Source organism: Wasmannia auropunctata, unplaced genomic scaffold, assembly GCF_000956235.1.
Source record: "Wasmannia auropunctata unplaced genomic scaffold, wasmannia.A_1.0 LD336095.1, whole genome shotgun sequence".
Classification (NCBI taxonomy): domain Eukaryota; kingdom Metazoa; phylum Arthropoda; class Insecta; order Hymenoptera; family Formicidae; genus Wasmannia; species Wasmannia auropunctata.
Genome location: NW_012026795.1, coordinates 2531598 through 2550336, shown reverse-complemented (window position 1 = coordinate 2550336; position 18739 = coordinate 2531598). Strand labels below are relative to the sequence as shown.

Here is an 18739-nt window from a genome sequence, read left to right as displayed (position 1 = left end):
AATAGAAGGTAAGTGAACAACGAGGAATTGAAAAAGCAATATTTATTAATGCTCAATATATATATTTATGTTAAGCGAGAACAGTGCGGATTTAAATGCTGCGTCAAATCATTACAACGAACCGGTAATTACACGCGATCAGTCTCTTCCATTTCTTTATCAAATTATCTTGCTCGAAATCTTTTTTTTCGACAAAATCGTGAGCTTTATATTAATTGCTATGCAGCATGCATATATCTACACTTCTATACATAAAAAACGTACAAAAGTTTTATCTATTAATTATTAAAAATTATTTGTACCAATAGGCGACACAAATAGAGTTTTAATTGGCGGTGTATACTAACAGGAAACGCTACTAAAGGCAGTTTTTTGTATTAAAAAGTCGTAATGAGTGTGAGCATGATTGTCTCAGGAAGGAAGGATTTCTATTCAAAATCCTGCTTGCCTCGAGAACACGATAGACAGCAAGACTCTTGATAAAATTGATATGAACAGAGCCGAGCTTGCGTGACTAAATTGCAGTTAGCCATTTTATCTTTGCAAAGCGGATTGTCTTCAACACCTGAAATAAATGAAATATTTATATGTAATACGTGAAAATAACATTTTATGTATAATTTTTTATATCAAAGATCTAGACTTTTTAGAAACTATAAATTGTTACGTTTAATTCATCTACTAAATTATCTGTATCTTAAAATTGAAAATTTAACCATTCGTTATCTCGGGATCGTCCTGAACTTGAAGGATCCTATGAGAATTTTCAGGCGCCCGTAGATCGTCTCTGCAAGGATAATCGTTGCATACCCTTCGAGATACTGGTCGATTCTCCTCTCGGCAGTGATGCTGATACGATTCAGGTAATTGGCCATCCGAATTCAGACATCGGATTTCGCGTTTTTGCATACCTTTACCGCAAGATCGCGAACACTGCGAACCGAAGCAAGTACAATTTGCCAAGTTCCACGTTATAGTCATTGAGATTTTCATCTTGAGAGTTTAACGCAATAATATAAATATGATAAATATTTACCGGCATCCAGTCCGATATAAACCAAGCAGAGGTGCAGGGACGCTCTCTGCATAATTTTCTACTCTCCGGTTTGTTTGCCGGGCAATTCATGTCTAAGACAACACGTAGAGAGCCTCGAAGAGTTGTAACGCATACGACATCTCTAACTTGCTCACCCACGTCGCAACTTGAAGAACACTATAAAAATATAAAATCACTATTGGCACACTGACAGTTAACATAAAAAAAATTTTATATTAAAATAATTATAAAGCAGAGCACATATAATCATATATTCTTTTGAATTCTTATAATATATATGTGAGTGACAAACAAACATGTAGCATACGTTGTATTTGTTATGTTACATAAATTCATAATATTTATAATACGACTTTCTACTTTAATATTACTTTTTATAGATTTTTTAGACAATTGTATTTAATCCTGACCTCCGTCCACGGCCCTGTAAACCATTGGCCGCTGCAAGTTCTGTTGCTCGAACAATCTCTGGAGGTCTCAGGTCGACTCGATTCGTCGCAAGATTCATTGTCAGAGTTTGTCTCGCAAAAAACTCTCCTAGTCTGAACTCCAGTTCCACATTCAGCCGAGCACTAACGTCGATAATTATAGATTGTTAATCAATCACGGTAATCTTTTAATTAGCATAATATCAAATGTTTCAGATAATGTGATAACTTAAAAATTGTCTATTCTTTATCGGTTCTTCTGTTAAAAAATTAATATTAATATTAAAAATAAGCTGATTATATCTTTGTTTTTATTAGATACTTTGAAATCTCATATAGAATTTGCAAATGATAACAGCTTACCTGGTCAGACCAATCAGTGAATAACCACTGCGGGTTCTGAAGCTTCGCAGAAACAACGTTCAGCGGCGTTGATTTCGTTAGACATGGTCCTGAATCACACGTTTCATATGCCTCAGGTTTATCTGAGAGATTGCACGGAGCATCGTCAGGATCGTCAGTAACACAAGTTACGTCTCTCGTTCTTTTCCCCTCGCCACAGGACACGGAGCACTTTAAAACAAATGACATAAAAAATTTCTATTAAAATATACATATAATACTTTCATATATAAATAATTGTTTACTATAAAAAATAAGAAACCTTTTTAAATTGTTTTACTTCAAAAAAATATAACAAATACAAAAGCTTAATTACATATTAAACTTATAAATCTAAACTTATAAATTCAACCTAGTTTTGTTGATATCATTATGTTAATGAAACTGTCTAAATATCTCATGTAACACATCGTACATTTTATTTTCTCTTTCATATAGTAAATTATCGATTGATTCATTGCGTATATATATATGCGCCTGAATAAAATTACCTGCGACCAAACGCCCACGGTCCATCGCGGAGCCAATGATTGAGTGGACTTCTGCGTCGACGTTTGCCTGATCTCCTCGCACGCTGGCATTTCGCACACTTCGCTTATCGGCAGATTTCTCGGTTCTGTGCAGGCGCCATCGGCAATTCTCATCGTTAATGACGTTCTTACTTCCTGTACGCACTCGAGTTCCCGTGTACGAATCCCAGTGCCGCAGGAAGTAGAACAGTCACTCCATGGGCCGCCTCGCCACCTCCAAAAGTACAGTTTTTATTTCAAAAAGACGTAAAAAAAGTTCTTAAATAATTAATAAAATTTTTAAGAAACGTATATATTTATTATTCGCTTAATAAAAGCAATAAAATTTTAGCTTAAATTTTTTGCAATTTTAAAAACAATATATTTCTTAACGAATTGCTTTATCTTTATTAAATACTCATCGCAAAAATGTTTTGATAATGTTAATAAAATTAATAATATACGTATTGTTCTAAGTATATTAAAAGCTTAACAAGATGTAAGATAATTGCAACATCCATGCAGTTACATTAATTTGTAATTTACATGTGTTTTCATGCATTTTTTTTTATATTATTATTGTACGATTATTATTTAATATCATGCAATTATATGCTTTATATAAGAGACTTTTTACATGGAGTACAAATTAAAATCAGATTACCTAGGAGGACATGGCATGGTATTACATCTGTGAATTTCGTGCAACTTTTCCAATCCATGGCATCTCTTCTCCGGTACTGGCTGCTGTGTGTGTTCTTTGATACACACGTGTTTGAGTATCTGTACACCTTATGTAACAATACATCTCTTGTACTCACAGATCTCTACATAACTTCTTATAAGACAAACTAATTATCAGCTACTTATGGTTTACCTCCGCCGCATGATTTGCTGCACTCGCCGTGACCAATTGTTTTCCAAGTGAATTTTCGTTTTCTATAACGTCGTGGTGAATAAGGTAGAGATGTTACATTATTCACTGGTCCATTCTCAAATCTAAAATTAGATTCTTTGTAATTATTAGATATATGAAATTTAAAACGTGGCACTTGTATCCTCAAAAGGCAGCCTATATATATTTTACTTACTAGATTAATTTGAACATATGTTAATTTATCAAAAGAACTTCTTACCTTCTATTTTGTAAGCTATGTTCAATACCCTTATTGGAAACTGCAATCAAACACATTTTTATTTTAATAATGTTTTGTATACATTTAACATTTAATATTTGTATTACTTAAAAAAAAAATAACTAAAATATTGATTTTTTATTTACTTATTAAATGAAATGAGTCTAAAAATAAATATCCAAATATTAAAAAAAACTTCTTTATTTGTTCTTTGTAAGAGATATTTGAAAATCAATAACATTTAATAATTTTGGAATTTTCTCGAAATATGTGCTGCTGTAATAAAATAATACCTGCATTATGCGGAAAATGATTGCTTCTTGGTAAATTTGTACTTCCAGGAATCCGATATCGATAAACAATACCAGGATTCGGTTCCTGGTACAAAACCTACGAAATAATAAAAGTTTTCAGTTTAGATTTACTTAAAATAGTTTTTAATTATTAAATTATTATATTAAATAATAATTATTAAATAATAATAATTTTAATTATTGAATTTTAGTATTATATATAAAAGTGGAAAGAGTATATATGCAATTTAACATCATTGAACATAGAACCTATACGATTTATGACAATTGTAGCGGAAAATCAGCGGTGAAAGGGTTAAATGGAACTCGGTTGAACTCATTAACGCCTACGATTGCTAGCGTGCAACAATTGCTATTCTAAGCCGCCATTATTACGGTTGCGTTATAACAATGTCTATTATTTGATCAAAGGATATGCAAAATGTTCCATAAGATATGAAGCATATGTAATATCTGTGGATGTTTTCAAGTATATAACTTAGATTAAAGCCTACCATATTACTTACCATAACATCTATGGGTTCCTGCAATGGACCAGCGGCAGAGAAGCTTTCTAAATTCTGAGGACTTTGACGACGATAAACAAATGTTGTGCCAGCCCCTTTGTATTCGCCGGACCAATTGATCAAATTATTCCCATTCAATAAATAACTGCCATCTTGCAATCTAATTGCTGCAAATTTATTATTTTATATATATTACATCTCATTATGTATTTTAATTATAAGAAAAGTGTTGAGATTTTTTGAACCGCTGTCTGAGATGCAGATTACAAAAATACATCTATTAATAATATTGTAATAAAATTGTTTACATTTCTTAAAAAAGTAGACAATATTATTAATTATCCTCTTTAGATTACATATCTAGCAAGAACATTGCAATTAAATATATATTACTATGCATATCTAAACGTATTTATTTATAATATAAAATATATCGCAAACGCATTGATTTATTTAGACATAAAATAAATTACGATGACCGCATTTATTTGCGAGTGAACTACTTAATTCTGTACATAGAGCGTTGATGATCTTCGACACGTCGATTGACACGGATCACGCTAAAACTAGTAATCACGATCGTTTAAGCGAAACTTGGGTGCACAATAGCAGTCGTTTATGAGCGAGTTTACGGTCGCGCGCGATTTATGTAATCCACGTGGCACGGGCCGGTGCATCTAATTTAGATGGACAACGGGCCCCGTTCCACTTACGATGCCGCGAAAGAGATTAGATTACGTTACCTTACGTTACAAGCGCATGCCGCAGAAAACAAGTGGATTAAAGCTGACAGAAATGTATTTTGCAGAATTTAATTTTCAATTCCTAATTAATTCCTAAAAAATTAATTTTAATACAATCTCCTTAGAGAAAATTCTAATTTGTTAGAAACATTATATATCTATACAATAATTTATTAACTACATTATACTTTGTAAATTTTATGTTTTTATGTTCTCTGAATTTTCTCAAAGATTGAATAGATTTAATTTTACGAAGCAATTTCCTATCGATTTCCCTCATTCATCTTCATGGATTAAGTGAGGATAATGGGAGGTGCGATCACGTCGGCGATAATGAAGGTTCCGACAGTATTGTTAACGATCGCAACTAATCACGCCGCTGGCGACTTATTTGCTTATCGGCGACGCAATCGTTGCATAGGTGCATTGATTATGATCTGTTATTCGCATCCTGTGAAAGGTAATCGCTACGTTGCTTCGATTAAACGATGAATGGATTCGAAAGGCATCGAAGGTGGCACAATGATGTTTACCTTCATGTACTCAGGGCTCAATTTTAAATTAAATTTTGAATAGTACATCAACATCACATAAACTAATACCACGCTTTAAATATTGCTTTAGACATTATTTTAAAATTGTTTATTTTTATATATTCCAAAAATTTATTTATTACATTTCTTTGCTTTCTTGTCATTCTCATTAATTTTTTAACGCTGGTTTAATATTATTTACTGTCAGTTTTTACTGCAATTATTGCTTTTAAATGTAAAAACGCCAGAATACATGTATAATATATGTGTATAAATCTTCTAAATTAATTAGAAAGAAGAATAGAAAGAGTAGTTTGCGAATAATTGCGTGCAAATATTTTTCAATAAAGTATTTTTTCAAATATAATCTCCGAGAATTATGAATTTTGCATGGTAAATTATGTAAAGTGTACTTTAATACTTTAATTATCTTGAACACTTTATGTTTTTCGAAGAAAAGAAATATTAATTGGTTTTGGCAAATTCAATAGTCATAACTATTAATCGCGACACTTACAATACGTCTTGTTTTATGGCAGAAAATTATTATTCTTAGGCTTAGAAATAACTGAGATATCTGATGAAGATAACTAACCAGAGAGATAATTAAACGGACGTCACTACTTTAATAATGACAACTATTTTCAATAATTCTTAAAATTTTTGTAATTTGCCATAAATCTTTATTGCAAGTACAGATTTCAATATAGTAACATTATAATTTTATTAAAATAAATAATGCCTTTCATTATTCTCTTCATTTCAATTCTCTTCAAATCACGTCATTTTTTCTCTCGCAGACAGAAAGTCTGTTGTAAATGAATTTTTGCTTATAAAAGATTCGCGGGACGACGATGATCTTAATCGTCGGGTGCGGTCGCTATTTAACGACCACGCCATGTAACGGGTTACCGTAAACAGTGCTTAAATAGTGAGAAATCACGGTAGGTGGAAATGCATTCCTCGTAACCGGTTGCCTGCAATTTCCACGAAATCCAAAGCAATACCACTGAATTATTCTACCTGGCGCCAATCGCGCAATTAATGTTAGCACTGATAGTATCTGACGCCAGGTAAAAAAGAATCACTATAAGTCACGTCCTGATCATATAACCAATTTACATTGCAAAATGCACAAAGTGCATGTATATGCCAACATTAATTTATATCTTGACATAATTTATGTCTAATAAAAAATAATTAAAAATAATATTTTGCAAAAATTAGGATTAGCTTTCTTAGAATATAACTTTCTGTCAAAGAAATTTTACACATTCGCTGCGATTTTAGAAAATAGAGACATTAAAATATATAAAATGATTCTAATGATTAAAATTATAATGCTAATATAGGCTCGAAAACAAAATACATGCTGCTTATTATCTCTATTTATATCTAAATGCAAAACGCTTAAATATTATAATACGGTGCAAGGTTAAATGAAAAGGCGGAGCTGAATGAAAATAGTTTAGCCATCTTAATTTATCTTCATCAATAGTCATAAATTCCTATTTCTCTTACCAAGATAGTTCTGCGTGCGGCGGAGTTCGGTCACGTTCAGTGCCAAGGCGCCACGTGGGACCACCGCCACCAAATTATAACCCGGTTCCAAAGTCGGCTCCGTGAAAATTCCGTCTATAAGATGACTGCTGCCAAATCTCACGCCGCACTGAAACAGTCGGTATAACACGTGCTAATACCAGCCAAGAAATATGTGAGAGTGATAAATCGTGCGACTTCGTTCATGTCTCAGCGTTCGAGATCAAAGATACGAGCGGTCCATTGAACAGATCGCAGGTGATGAATGACGAACGTGCACTTCTGTTTTCCTAGGTGTCAAAGTGAATTGGCAGAAAATACCGCATTACCGTGCTGATGCCAATCTGCGAGATGAATTAATAGGAAGCGACACACCCGCTTTGGGGATAAATTGCTCGGTGCAGACGGGCAATTTACGCTTGTATGCTTGATAAAAATATTCGATTTCCGTGCAGCGTCAGCTGCGACACGCCGCATGAAAGTTACGAGGTGATGCGAAAATTTTGCAAACGATATGTGAAAGAAACCGTCAAAAATGGCAAAATATATTTTTTAGGCAACAAAGTTCTTATCTCCTCTACATTTCGATTTACGACACGATTATGCTTCTCTTTTTCCAGCTTACTTGTTATCGCGACTTTAGCCAGACGAGATGATAGAGGTGCAGGCGGTCCGAAACGGTGGCAAATCGCGGTCTAAATTTATGCCATGACAGCCGTAATTTCGCGTCACCCTTTCCGTTCTCCGGACGAGCATTTTACATTTGCACGGTTACCGCACCTACTGTTTCGCTAATGCACCGAAATAAACACCCGGCGCGAATTGTCGGTCCTGGAAATTAGCACGAGTACGTAAGAACACCGTTTAGATGCACGCGGTTGTCATATGAATATATTTTCACGCGAAAGATCTAGCACACGCAGAAAGTCAGGAATAACGATACGTTACATTTGAAATAACGAAGAAAAGTAAAATTTAATTTTAAAAATAAAAAGAATTATAACAAAAAAATTATACGCAGGTATTCTGTGTGATCATTTCTACACGGAGAGAATTTTTTTTTAAATTTACCCTGCAAATCATGTTAATTGTGGGACAATATAGTATTTAGGCAAACTGTACTGTGCTCTACAATAAATTTCACTGTAAAATCTTATTGTGGTGCACAGTAAAATTTGCCTAAATACTATATTGTCCCACAATTAACATGATTTGCAGGGTAAATTAAAAAAAAAATTCTCTCCGTGTATACATAAACTATATACATACTCGTGATTCTTTTCTGAAACATTCTACGTATAAAAATACCAAAATAGCTGTAATAGCACCAAAACGCAAGATCTACTATATTGAGATGGTGGAATGTTTTTTTGCTTCCTCACCAGATCGCCACATAAGACATAAGATCATCAAGGTTAATTAAAGGATTAAACGGTAGTTCGGAGATGTAAGATGCGCGATTTAACCTGAATCGCGATCAAAGTATTATCACGCTGTACGTGCCACGTGGCCCGGCTGTGGCACGTATACCGGTGTATAAGAGAGAAAAAATGAAGTCTCTCGCTTCTCTAATCTATACCGCGCGAGCTCCTTCCATCAGCTCTTGCCAGTATCTGCAGCAATAAATCATCTCTCTTGCTCCTACGAATCACTCGCGCTGCTCTGATATCACTAAGTGACCTTGTTAATTTTCTGACAATACATGTTCTAAGTTCTTTTTAACGAAAGTTTTTGTTAAAAGATTTAATATAAAATAATTTCTGTTTCGGTAAATGTGAAGTATGTAACGCGCGCGTCGAATGGATTGCAATGAATTAATTTAATCAACGTTTCTCAAATTAAAACGTATAATAATTTTTAATAATAAATGAGAATTGAACGTAAACATTTATATAATATTTAGTAAAAATATTTAGTAAATTTATAGTATTTTTATTTTGACTAGGCTAAATCGAAATCCATATTACTCTCTTGTGTAATCTCATAAATTATATAAAGTTTATGAATTACAATATATGTATTACAATCTATTGGACATATTAATAAGGTTTATATTACTAGTAAATTAAAACTAAATAATAAAAATTCTTAAGGAAGTCGATTTAATTCACTCGAATTTCTTTGGCAATGTAGTCTCTGCTTGCTATATGAAATACGGCATAATTCGTCGTTTTACACGTCGGGGATCATTTTGAAAGAGTGACGGTGCTCGATTGAGGCTGACCGTTCATTTTCAACCAGGGTTTAATCGGCGAACTGCACATCAAGCCGCGCCCAAACTGACACTCCTCTCTCCAATTGGATTAACTCGGGATGAATGTCAACTTGCTTGCCGTTTGTATACGCGAGATCGCACGATGTTAATTGTATGAATATCGCATGAGTGAATTTATAAATCGGCGGCGAACAATGAATGCATACAGTGGCGTAGAATGTTCAATGTTCAAATCAACTATATGTAAGAGTTGGAATGTAAGAGGGAAATATTCCATTCTCTATTGAAAGAACGATACAAAGAAATGGCATATAAATATCTCATTGATTTCAAAGTCTGACTGTTATATAAAAGATACATAAAATAATTTCTCAAATGACGAGGACAAATTTTTTAATGTATAGCTCTTTTCTAAGATCTGTATATTGTTAAATTTCTGTTTTTACAATAGTTATAAACAAAATATAATCTAAGTATTATTAACCACATTGCAATTTAAAATTATTTTTTTGGAATAATATTCGTTTGAAAAAAAGTAAATTAAATCTTTCGATATTCGTTTTTAAAAAAGATATTTAATAATTTTTTAGCAAATAATCTAAATAAAAATATACTTATAAATAACAATATATTAGACCTACTTTGAACGTTATTAGATCTGATTAAATCTAGGGAAATAATTCATTAAACTGTAGATTCATTTTTGGAACGTTTTCGTTGATAAGAATATTCGTTTCAGTATAGAGAGGCGATTGCGCAAAGGTATTGCATAAAATAATTTTGACGTAATATTACAATTTATTGGATCGCATCATACATCATAAATAATAACGAACGAGCCATAATTTTGTCGAGCTTGCATGTGTGTATCTGCTCGTATAAGCTCGGCCACATTAGGTGTTTACATAGCGATAAAATACGGGCGTGTGTACACTCTGCATATCACCGAGTAACGCATGAACGCGCGATTAAGAGAGAACCATTTTCTTTGTGAACGGCTAAAATAATTTTCTCGGTTCTCCGAGATTACGTCGCTCACAAATCGTCCCAGTCGTTTTTAATTAACCGCCTCGGGTTATACGATTCGTGCGTTCAATCAACTTAACATTTCATTAATTTGGACAACAGGTGAAAACGCAATTAATACAACTCTGTATAATTTAATTAATTTTTTATTATTTATCGAAGTATGAAAAAAAAATTATGTAAATTATATTTATCTCATATTTCAGTATGTATTCACGAGTAGCATTACAGCATATGGAAACACGAGTTAGAAGAGTGTTCTGCACGTCGTCTGATTTCTACGCATCAGCTTAAACTATTATGAGTATAATGTCACCATCGAGAGTGAAGTAGAACAAACCTGAGACAGCGCGTTGCGGTGCGTTTTCCTTTTCACAATAATCAAGATCGACGGCGTCGAGCCGATCGTCTCGCGATGATACCTAGCATCGAATCTCTGCTTAGCGCTTATTTTCGGTGTGTTATTTTCGTGGCCACTCAAGCCGTTAAATCTCCATCGCCCTAAATGCGGCGCATAATGACAAACCTGCTGCACGATGAATCGCGATGTTCTTTTTATAGGTCCGCCATTTGATAAAACGTCAAAATTCTTTTAACAAAGTGCTCTTCTAGATTCTTTTGTTCTTTAACTTCGTTTAACAAATATATTGCTAATGTAATAATAAAACACAATTGAAGAAATCATGTTACTTTTTTGATATTTAAGTAAAACGCGATAAATAATTAGCGAAACGTATATATGTATATAGTTAGACATTTAGGAATCATATTTTAATCTTAACGTATTATTTCAGCAACTATTTCTGAAACATGATGCAAATCTCTTGCATAACACATTATTTTATGCTTGTTGCACCCCTTTTAAGCCAAAATAAATTCACCGTTATTTACGACAATGTACTTACGCTATGTACCTACTCTTCCGCGAGTGTCACGAAGATTTCAACAATTTATCAAAGAATGCTTTGAATAATGGAGCTTGCCATTTATTCTCCTTTTACACAATTAATGAAGGTTGTAAACTACAAGCACTTAAGCGTCCAATATATAAAATCTTTTGACGAGGACAAAAAGACGACAACGAAGAGATTCGCCGGCGAAAGTCCGTGTCTTCTCGGTACCAGCCAAATAAATTCGGCTCCACTCGCGATCCGAAGAAATCTCCACGAGCCATTAAACGAAACGGATATACAGAAAATAAAGACGTCGTCGCGATTTTGGGGACAAACGCGGGGGTCGGCGTGAACCTCTGGCGCCGTGCTGCCAAAATAATGAAGACAAATAGGCGTCACATAAACACGTCAAATACATTCAAGTGAATGAAAACTGCGATACGACCGGACGTAAAAAATGAAGCGGTTTGTCATGAAAATGTCAGCACCCTACAAATCTTGCTTGCCGTATATTTTAATGTTTCTGCGTATTCATTTTATAATTTTCATCTTGCGACCGCATAGAACAGTGATACAAAAAAGCAATTGATTATGAAATTAGATAAGATTGAAAGACAAAAAATTACCATTATTTTTAACTTTTAACATAAACTTTCTCACATTAAAGAGACAAAGAACTTGGAGCTTAGAAAAGAATTCTTTGTCACATGTGTGAAAAGAGGCAAGAGTTTCTGCGCGAATAAAATAAAAACATTAATCCTCGCGCTCTCTCACTCTCTCTCGAGAGAGAGAAGTATTTATAGAAATTAAGAAATTTACGGCCGGTCGAAAAAAAAAAGAATTTGTAGCAACTGAGAATCGCGATTCAATTTTGGATCATGTGGCAGGAAGTTGCACATTCTGCTCTGATTATATTATTCTGCTATTCTAAAAATACTCACCACCGGCAACACTTTGCCACAGGAATGTGTTAAGCGAGACTTCCTACTCAACATTCAACGTTACTTCGGATTACGCAGGCATAATTTACAGATACTGAAACCCGACTGTGCGAATATTGGATCACCTGGAAGTTCAATTAATTCCGACACGTCTCCGCGTGTCGCCGCTCATTTACACGCGGCAAGATCCTCGCACGTCCTTAAATTGTCCATAATTAGGCGCTTGAATTATGCTAATAGAACATCGTTTCAGCCAGTCGGTCCGGTTAGGATAATATTATGATGACGTTAGTGTACAAGGCTGATCGTTTGTTCCAATTAACATCCTGCTATAAGTATTTTGTGATACTTCCGTCATTTTTACAAAACAAAGCAGTATTTTTCTCTTTCTCAAAGTTGCTCTTATCACGCTTGACTGTGTTTTTCACCGACACAAATATGGTTAATTAATATGTATATATATAAAACTTTGATCTGAACCTGGAATCTATAAAACAATCAAAATTTTTCCCATCGTATATTTTTTAAAACATTTAAAATATAAATTATAAAATTAGAAGAATATTTACATTGTGTTAAAAGTTTGATAAGACATAATTTGATCAATTTCTTAAAATTTTTAATTTATAGAATATTATTATTAAAATTTCAATTATATAATAAAAAAGCTTTTTTATTATATATTCTTGCTTTTTATTTCATTTAATTTAATATTCAATGTTATTCGCTTTATATATAAATCTGCTTTAGAAATTTCCCCGAAATTTACATTCTAATTGGCATGTCCAATAACATCAACTACGTGCCGGTGCATTAACCTTCGTCTAAAATATATGCATGTATTTTAGGAGAATTTCCACCGCATATGTAGATAAAGCTTCGCTCTTTTATTAGAAATTCTTATCATCGTGAGAAGACTCTCTGTTGCTGTGTAACACTTTTTTATCATCTCGTAGAGACCAAGCCATCGTCGGCGAGAGGGTCTCATCATCAACGAAAAAGCATCATCGTGAACTAACGAAGGAGAACAGATATCGAAATAGTTTGATTTAATCTACCTCTAAGATCAATGAATATAGGAGATAATTATTTTTAAAAGATATAAATTCTAAGAAATTTCTGTCAACTCATTTATGTGAAGTTTGGATGGATTATAAATATTACACATTGTTTCTGACAAAGCATTTTAATTAACATAATTGTCAAAACTGATTATTAATAAGAGAATATTAAAAATAAGACTTTATATTTATATTAATATAGCATTATAGTATATACAATACAATAAAGTAAATATATATTTAGTTTATCACACACAAAAATATATGCGACAATAAAATTTGTTAAAGTCTCGATGACATATAATGACATGAGTATCTTTCACGTTCTTTATCTTCGTTTCCAGTCCAGTATGAACACATTTATTAGAGAATTTCACCATTTCGCATATCGACGAAAGTCAAGATTTCCATAAATTGTGACGTAAAAGTTTTCATCCATTACCTTTCCGTTTCTAAGAAGAAATTATGCGATCAATGATCGAGACTAGCGGCACGTGACATGTGCCGGAACATATTTACGAACAATTTCGCCCACGTTTGATATACGAGTTTGACATTGAGGCTGCAGGCGGACGGCCGCCTTAATGGTGCGGTAAATCACACGTCAATATATATTAGTCGCGTTGCGCTTATGCCTTACCGTTAAAGATAGCAGCAAAAAGGGAAGGACGAGTGGGTGCATCTTGACGGATTTTGCGCTCTTGCGGCCTCACTGTCAACGCATCTCGCTGCAGCTTCCGGTGGGACGGTGCACACTTTTCTTTCCGCACTGCACGTTCTGATTTTATGTCATTTTTCACTATTTTAAATGCTGCTCGATGAAATATCGATAGATTTCTCGTTGACTAGAAGTGTTCAGCAAACAAAGTTGTGAAAAAAATTGTCCCTTTATTAAAATATTAAATTAAAGTTAAATCTTTTAATATTATATTTAGAATAATATCATACATATTTAAAATAATATCATGCATTATTCTAATATTAAATATAATTAAATCTGTCTCATACTAAAATTTATGATAATTCAAATAAAACATTAAGTTCTTTCTTAGATTTTCTTAATCTTTTGTTTTAATTAATTCTGAAAAGTAAAATATAAAAACGATATTACTTTAGAATATAATAATAAAAAATCTGAAATAATTTGAATTTCTTTAAGTAAATAAATCAACGCAATGAACTTTGTTGTATCTTGTTTATGCAATTATCACGGAATTCGCGATATGATCAAATCTGTAAGTTATTTCCGTAATGTTTCGCGAATAGTGACGATAAGAATATTATCATTGTAACATTCCAGAGATAAAACCTTACGAACATCGGCACCAATCGCGTGGAATGCAATTACATCATCGTCTCTATAAAGTGCCGACGATCCGCAATTTTACGAGAGCTTGATTGAACCCTAGCAAATTCACCGTTCCGTTAAATGATATTGCTTGATAAAGTGTCAATTAAATAACGGGTTTATCACACGAATCTCGAATTTGTCCACAATTATTTTCCTATTTGTATCTTTTTCATCAGCTTCTTTTATAAAAATAAAGTCCAAAGTTTTACAGTAAAATTACAATTTTAAAAATATAAACATATTATATATAAATTAAAAATGAGATGTAAATATCTATTAATATTTTTTATTTTAAACAAAGATATTTAATATTACAAATTTACACGATTAGAAATATATTTTATTCTAATAAAAATTTAAAACTTTATAAATACTTTAGTAAAATTATAGATATTATTGAAGGGCAATAGATTATGATATTTAATAATAAAATAATACGACTTGCTGTTTATTTAATTAATAGCCAGCGAATTAATTATCATTCCGCTTAAATGACGTTTGACATTCAAAACCAAATGTTGTTGCGTGTCGCTGGAGAAGCTAACCGAGACGAAGGAAATTGGATATTAGAGAAGTCATCGGTTGGCGTGCATGTGAGTGCATGTGCACATATAATGCTTTCATGCTCCAGTTGCTAGTGAGCGTTAGACAAGAACCTATATTACCCGTACGTCGACCTGTCGAAGGTGGAGTGGCCCGAAGCTAGAATTATTCGCCGATTACACGTGTACCAGAGAGATTCGACATGTTACATTATTATATCTCGATACGTTAAAATTGAAATTAAGATTGTACCCTTAAATTTTCTGCCATCGAATTTCAGATATTTCTTTCGCTCATCTCGAGGAACAAGTGTCGATTCACGTGATATTTTGTCATTGAAATCAATCAGGAAAGAATATAACGAATCGAGTATTTCAGACACGCGGACTACAGATTACAAAGTAAAGTTCGATCGTTTACAAATGAGAAAGCCTGCCCCCCGTGCAAATCTATATACTGCATGCGCGTTGCGAGATAAATCGCCGACAAAGGCCGCGCGAAGTCGCGTCGCCAATTATACGAGTGCGCTTGCATAATCGGGGTACGATAAATTTGCCGCAGTCGAGCGCGCGCCGCGCCGCCGCGGTTCGAGGTACCGGAGAATTTTTGTAGGAACAGAACGCGCGAACGGTGAGCATTTCTGCGCGGTGACCGTCCGCTGCATATCCTGAAATGCGATAGTTTGTCGCGATAATGTCACTGCACCGGCGAACTGTCGCGCAAGCCCGAACGCGCGTTGGACTGACGAACATGTTCCACAATGTCGAGAAAGATTGTCGACATTATTATTTGACGCTCAAAACGGGATTGCGGCGCGCGTTACTTAAAAGTAGTGTACAAATACGCGGATTGATGTAAATTAGCCCGCGTGATATACGATCATTAAATCGCATACGAATTGCTCATTAAGCTTACAATTATTGCTGGCTCGAGTGCACCTCGATTGCACCGTGCACGCCTGCCGTGCGAATAAATTGCGCCTGCATGATAATTTTATTAACTTTTTTTAGCAAAGCGTGTAGTTTCCATCTCTCAAGCTGAAACTAGTTATTTAGTCTAGATAAAATTGGTAATTTTATGTATTAAAATGTCGCGCAATCTGTGGAACAACTGCATTGACAGAGTCCGCTTTTCCAGCATTTTACTGCTATTACTTCATAATTTATGTAGCAAAGAGTTAAAAATGATAATTACTTATGAATATTTTGCACACACGACAAATTTACCTCTTCTATCAGAAATTTATCCCACAAATATAATTATTTAAAAAATTTTACTTTTGTATTAATAAGCGCTTACATTAATTTTTATAATTATGCGCAATACAAATATTATCGCCACGAGCAAATTAGTTATGCTTTTACGAGAATTTTCACATGCATGCTGAAAATATCGTGCGGTCATTCAACGTATGTACATACATATGTAAGAGCCCTTGTTATGGGTTGAAAAATTATTTGCCTGCGTTCCCGTGTGTGTGTTTTCTATCGGGCCACTGTTTATTAGGAGTCTTACTTTATTGCAGAGAAAACACGTCGCATCGCGGCGAGATGGAGCATTTGAGGGAATCTTACGCAAGTCGCGGTGTACCGTTTATTTTTACGATTATCGAACCCCGTCAGCATCTACCGCACACTATTAATATACGTTTGCAAAAGGCGAACCTGTGAACAAACCTGCGAACAAGGAGTCATTTTCGACCGAGTAGAATGTAACTAATCACGGATTTGCACGTTGCATATGTTCGATCGCGGCTTCGTTATCCCGGCTATGTTCGCAATTATACGGCTATGATAATGACAAGAACGGAACTAAGCGTATTATTTATGTTGTAATTATCAAATTAAATGCAAATAAACTTTTTCCAACTAACTGTCATAAAAACGTCTAAGGTATTTTTATGCGTTATTGTAACATTTACATAATTTATTAAAATATAATTATTGTTGTTTAAATAGATTTATAAAAAACTTAATATTAATTGTTATTTGCTGAAATACTCCATTTAAAGTGCACGGAAAGAACAATTTTATTGAATCCAGATCTGAAAATAATTTTTGTTCAATAGTCAAAATTTTTTGTGCGAAAGTCAAAATGATTGCTAGTAGAATATCAAAATTTTATTGCAATACTTATTAGTTTTAACTTATACTTATTAGTTTTTCCAACAAATTATTTTAATGATTCAATAAAAAATTATTTTTAGATCTGTTTTTAGCAAAATTTTTAGGTCTTTCAACAAAATCATTCTTTCTGTGTGCATTTTACATTGTTATAATTCTACATTAAAAAATTAAATATTTTTATGCATATATAATTTTTTAAAAATATCATTGTTAATTTTACTTAAATTTAATATTAGGAGACAATTACATTTTATACGTTTGGATTTGATTAAAAATTACGTTAAATCCTGACTACTTGACTGACCTGTTGCACCGAGTTCGGACCGTGAAACTGTTGATTAAACACACTAACCAGACACGATGGCTATAATATCAACTCACATATTGATCACATAATACGTATTTCGTTTGCAAATTTGCAGAGTAAATTATTATCACATCGAAGAGATTCATCTCGATTGATCGCACTGTAATTACACAATTATCCCGAACGCGTAATGTTCGGTTCGTAAGCTAATAGACTTATCGCCAATTAGTCCAGCTGGTCGGTTCACCGACGCTACCGATTGACAAATCGAAATAGGCGTTTATCAATTAATATTACAATCGCAAAATATCTCTGTGGGATGGCTGCATGGGAATTTTTTAGCGCAGTTTTCCCCGACAATTTTGTTCCTTTTTTTTAAATATTATCTCGTGTGTAAACCTAAACGTGTGTACAGTACAGCGAGAGATGCATGTTGCAGACTAGTGAGCAGATTCGAGAGCCGAGTTTCTCTGTCAGAGGTGTTGTCTCGTACTGACGGCTCCCGTCGGTGGAGGACCGATTTTATACCGCCCGCGTGAAGTCGCGGAACCGAGCTTTGGGCGCCTCCGCCACGGCGCGTCACCTGGCAACGAAGTATGAAGACGTTATTTTAATAGATGCAAATGCACTTTTCTTCACTTCGTGACGCAAATCTTTAAATAACATAGCGGGAGAATCTGACGGAAATTAATTGATAGATCTGTCACGTTTATTGGTGCAATTGGAGAACGGCCGTGAATTCCGTGAATTAAAAAGAAGTAGCGTCCTATATCGATACTTACAGATCAAGTATTATCTCTTTTCATTTATAATTTTTATTTATTTATTTATTTATGAGCTCAATTAATTAACTTTTTAATAAAAATTTTATTTAAATCACGTTTTCCCAAAATATCCGATAAAGATTTTTCTAAGCCTAAAAGATTTGTTTACAGTAAAATTGTTATACTTTTAATTATTTAAAATCTACGGTAAATTGATAAATAAAAATTTTTGTTATTTATAAATCTTGAAAATTTTGATTTTAAAAACAAAAAAAAAGACAAATTAAACTTTTTTACTATTTAGAATATGTACAGAAAGAAATTTTGAAGCATTTGATAAAATTG

At 33.5% G+C, this 18739-nt stretch overlaps 1 protein-coding gene across 5 annotated transcripts; it reads right to left on the bottom strand.

Moving 5' to 3' along the window:
* Positions 1 to 30: 30 nt before the first annotated feature.
* Positions 31 to 18118, bottom strand: LOC105462714 (thrombospondin type-1 domain-containing protein 4-like). Of its 5 annotated transcripts, none has more exons than XM_011709532.1 (14): positions 17628 to 18118; positions 13944 to 14189; positions 7150 to 7297; positions 4353 to 4519; positions 3826 to 3922; positions 3533 to 3572; positions 3274 to 3395; positions 3061 to 3187; positions 2379 to 2631; positions 1849 to 2058; positions 1468 to 1629; positions 1037 to 1213; positions 717 to 933; positions 31 to 565 (listed from the first exon to the last, which is right to left on the bottom strand). In XM_011709532.1, exons 2-14 carry the CDS (start codon positions 13983 to 13985, stop codon positions 429 to 431), a joined length of 1899 nt encoding a protein of 632 aa, XP_011707834.1. In that variant the 5' UTR covers positions 13986 to 14189; positions 17628 to 18118; the 3' UTR covers positions 31 to 428. The 5 variants fall into 5 exon arrangements, with proteins under 5 accessions (XP_011707834.1, XP_011707835.1, XP_011707837.1 ...); XM_011709533.1 differs by having other exon boundaries at positions 13944 to 14148; XM_011709535.1 differs by having other exon boundaries at positions 18049 to 18107.
* Positions 18119 to 18739: the final 621 nt, after the last annotated feature.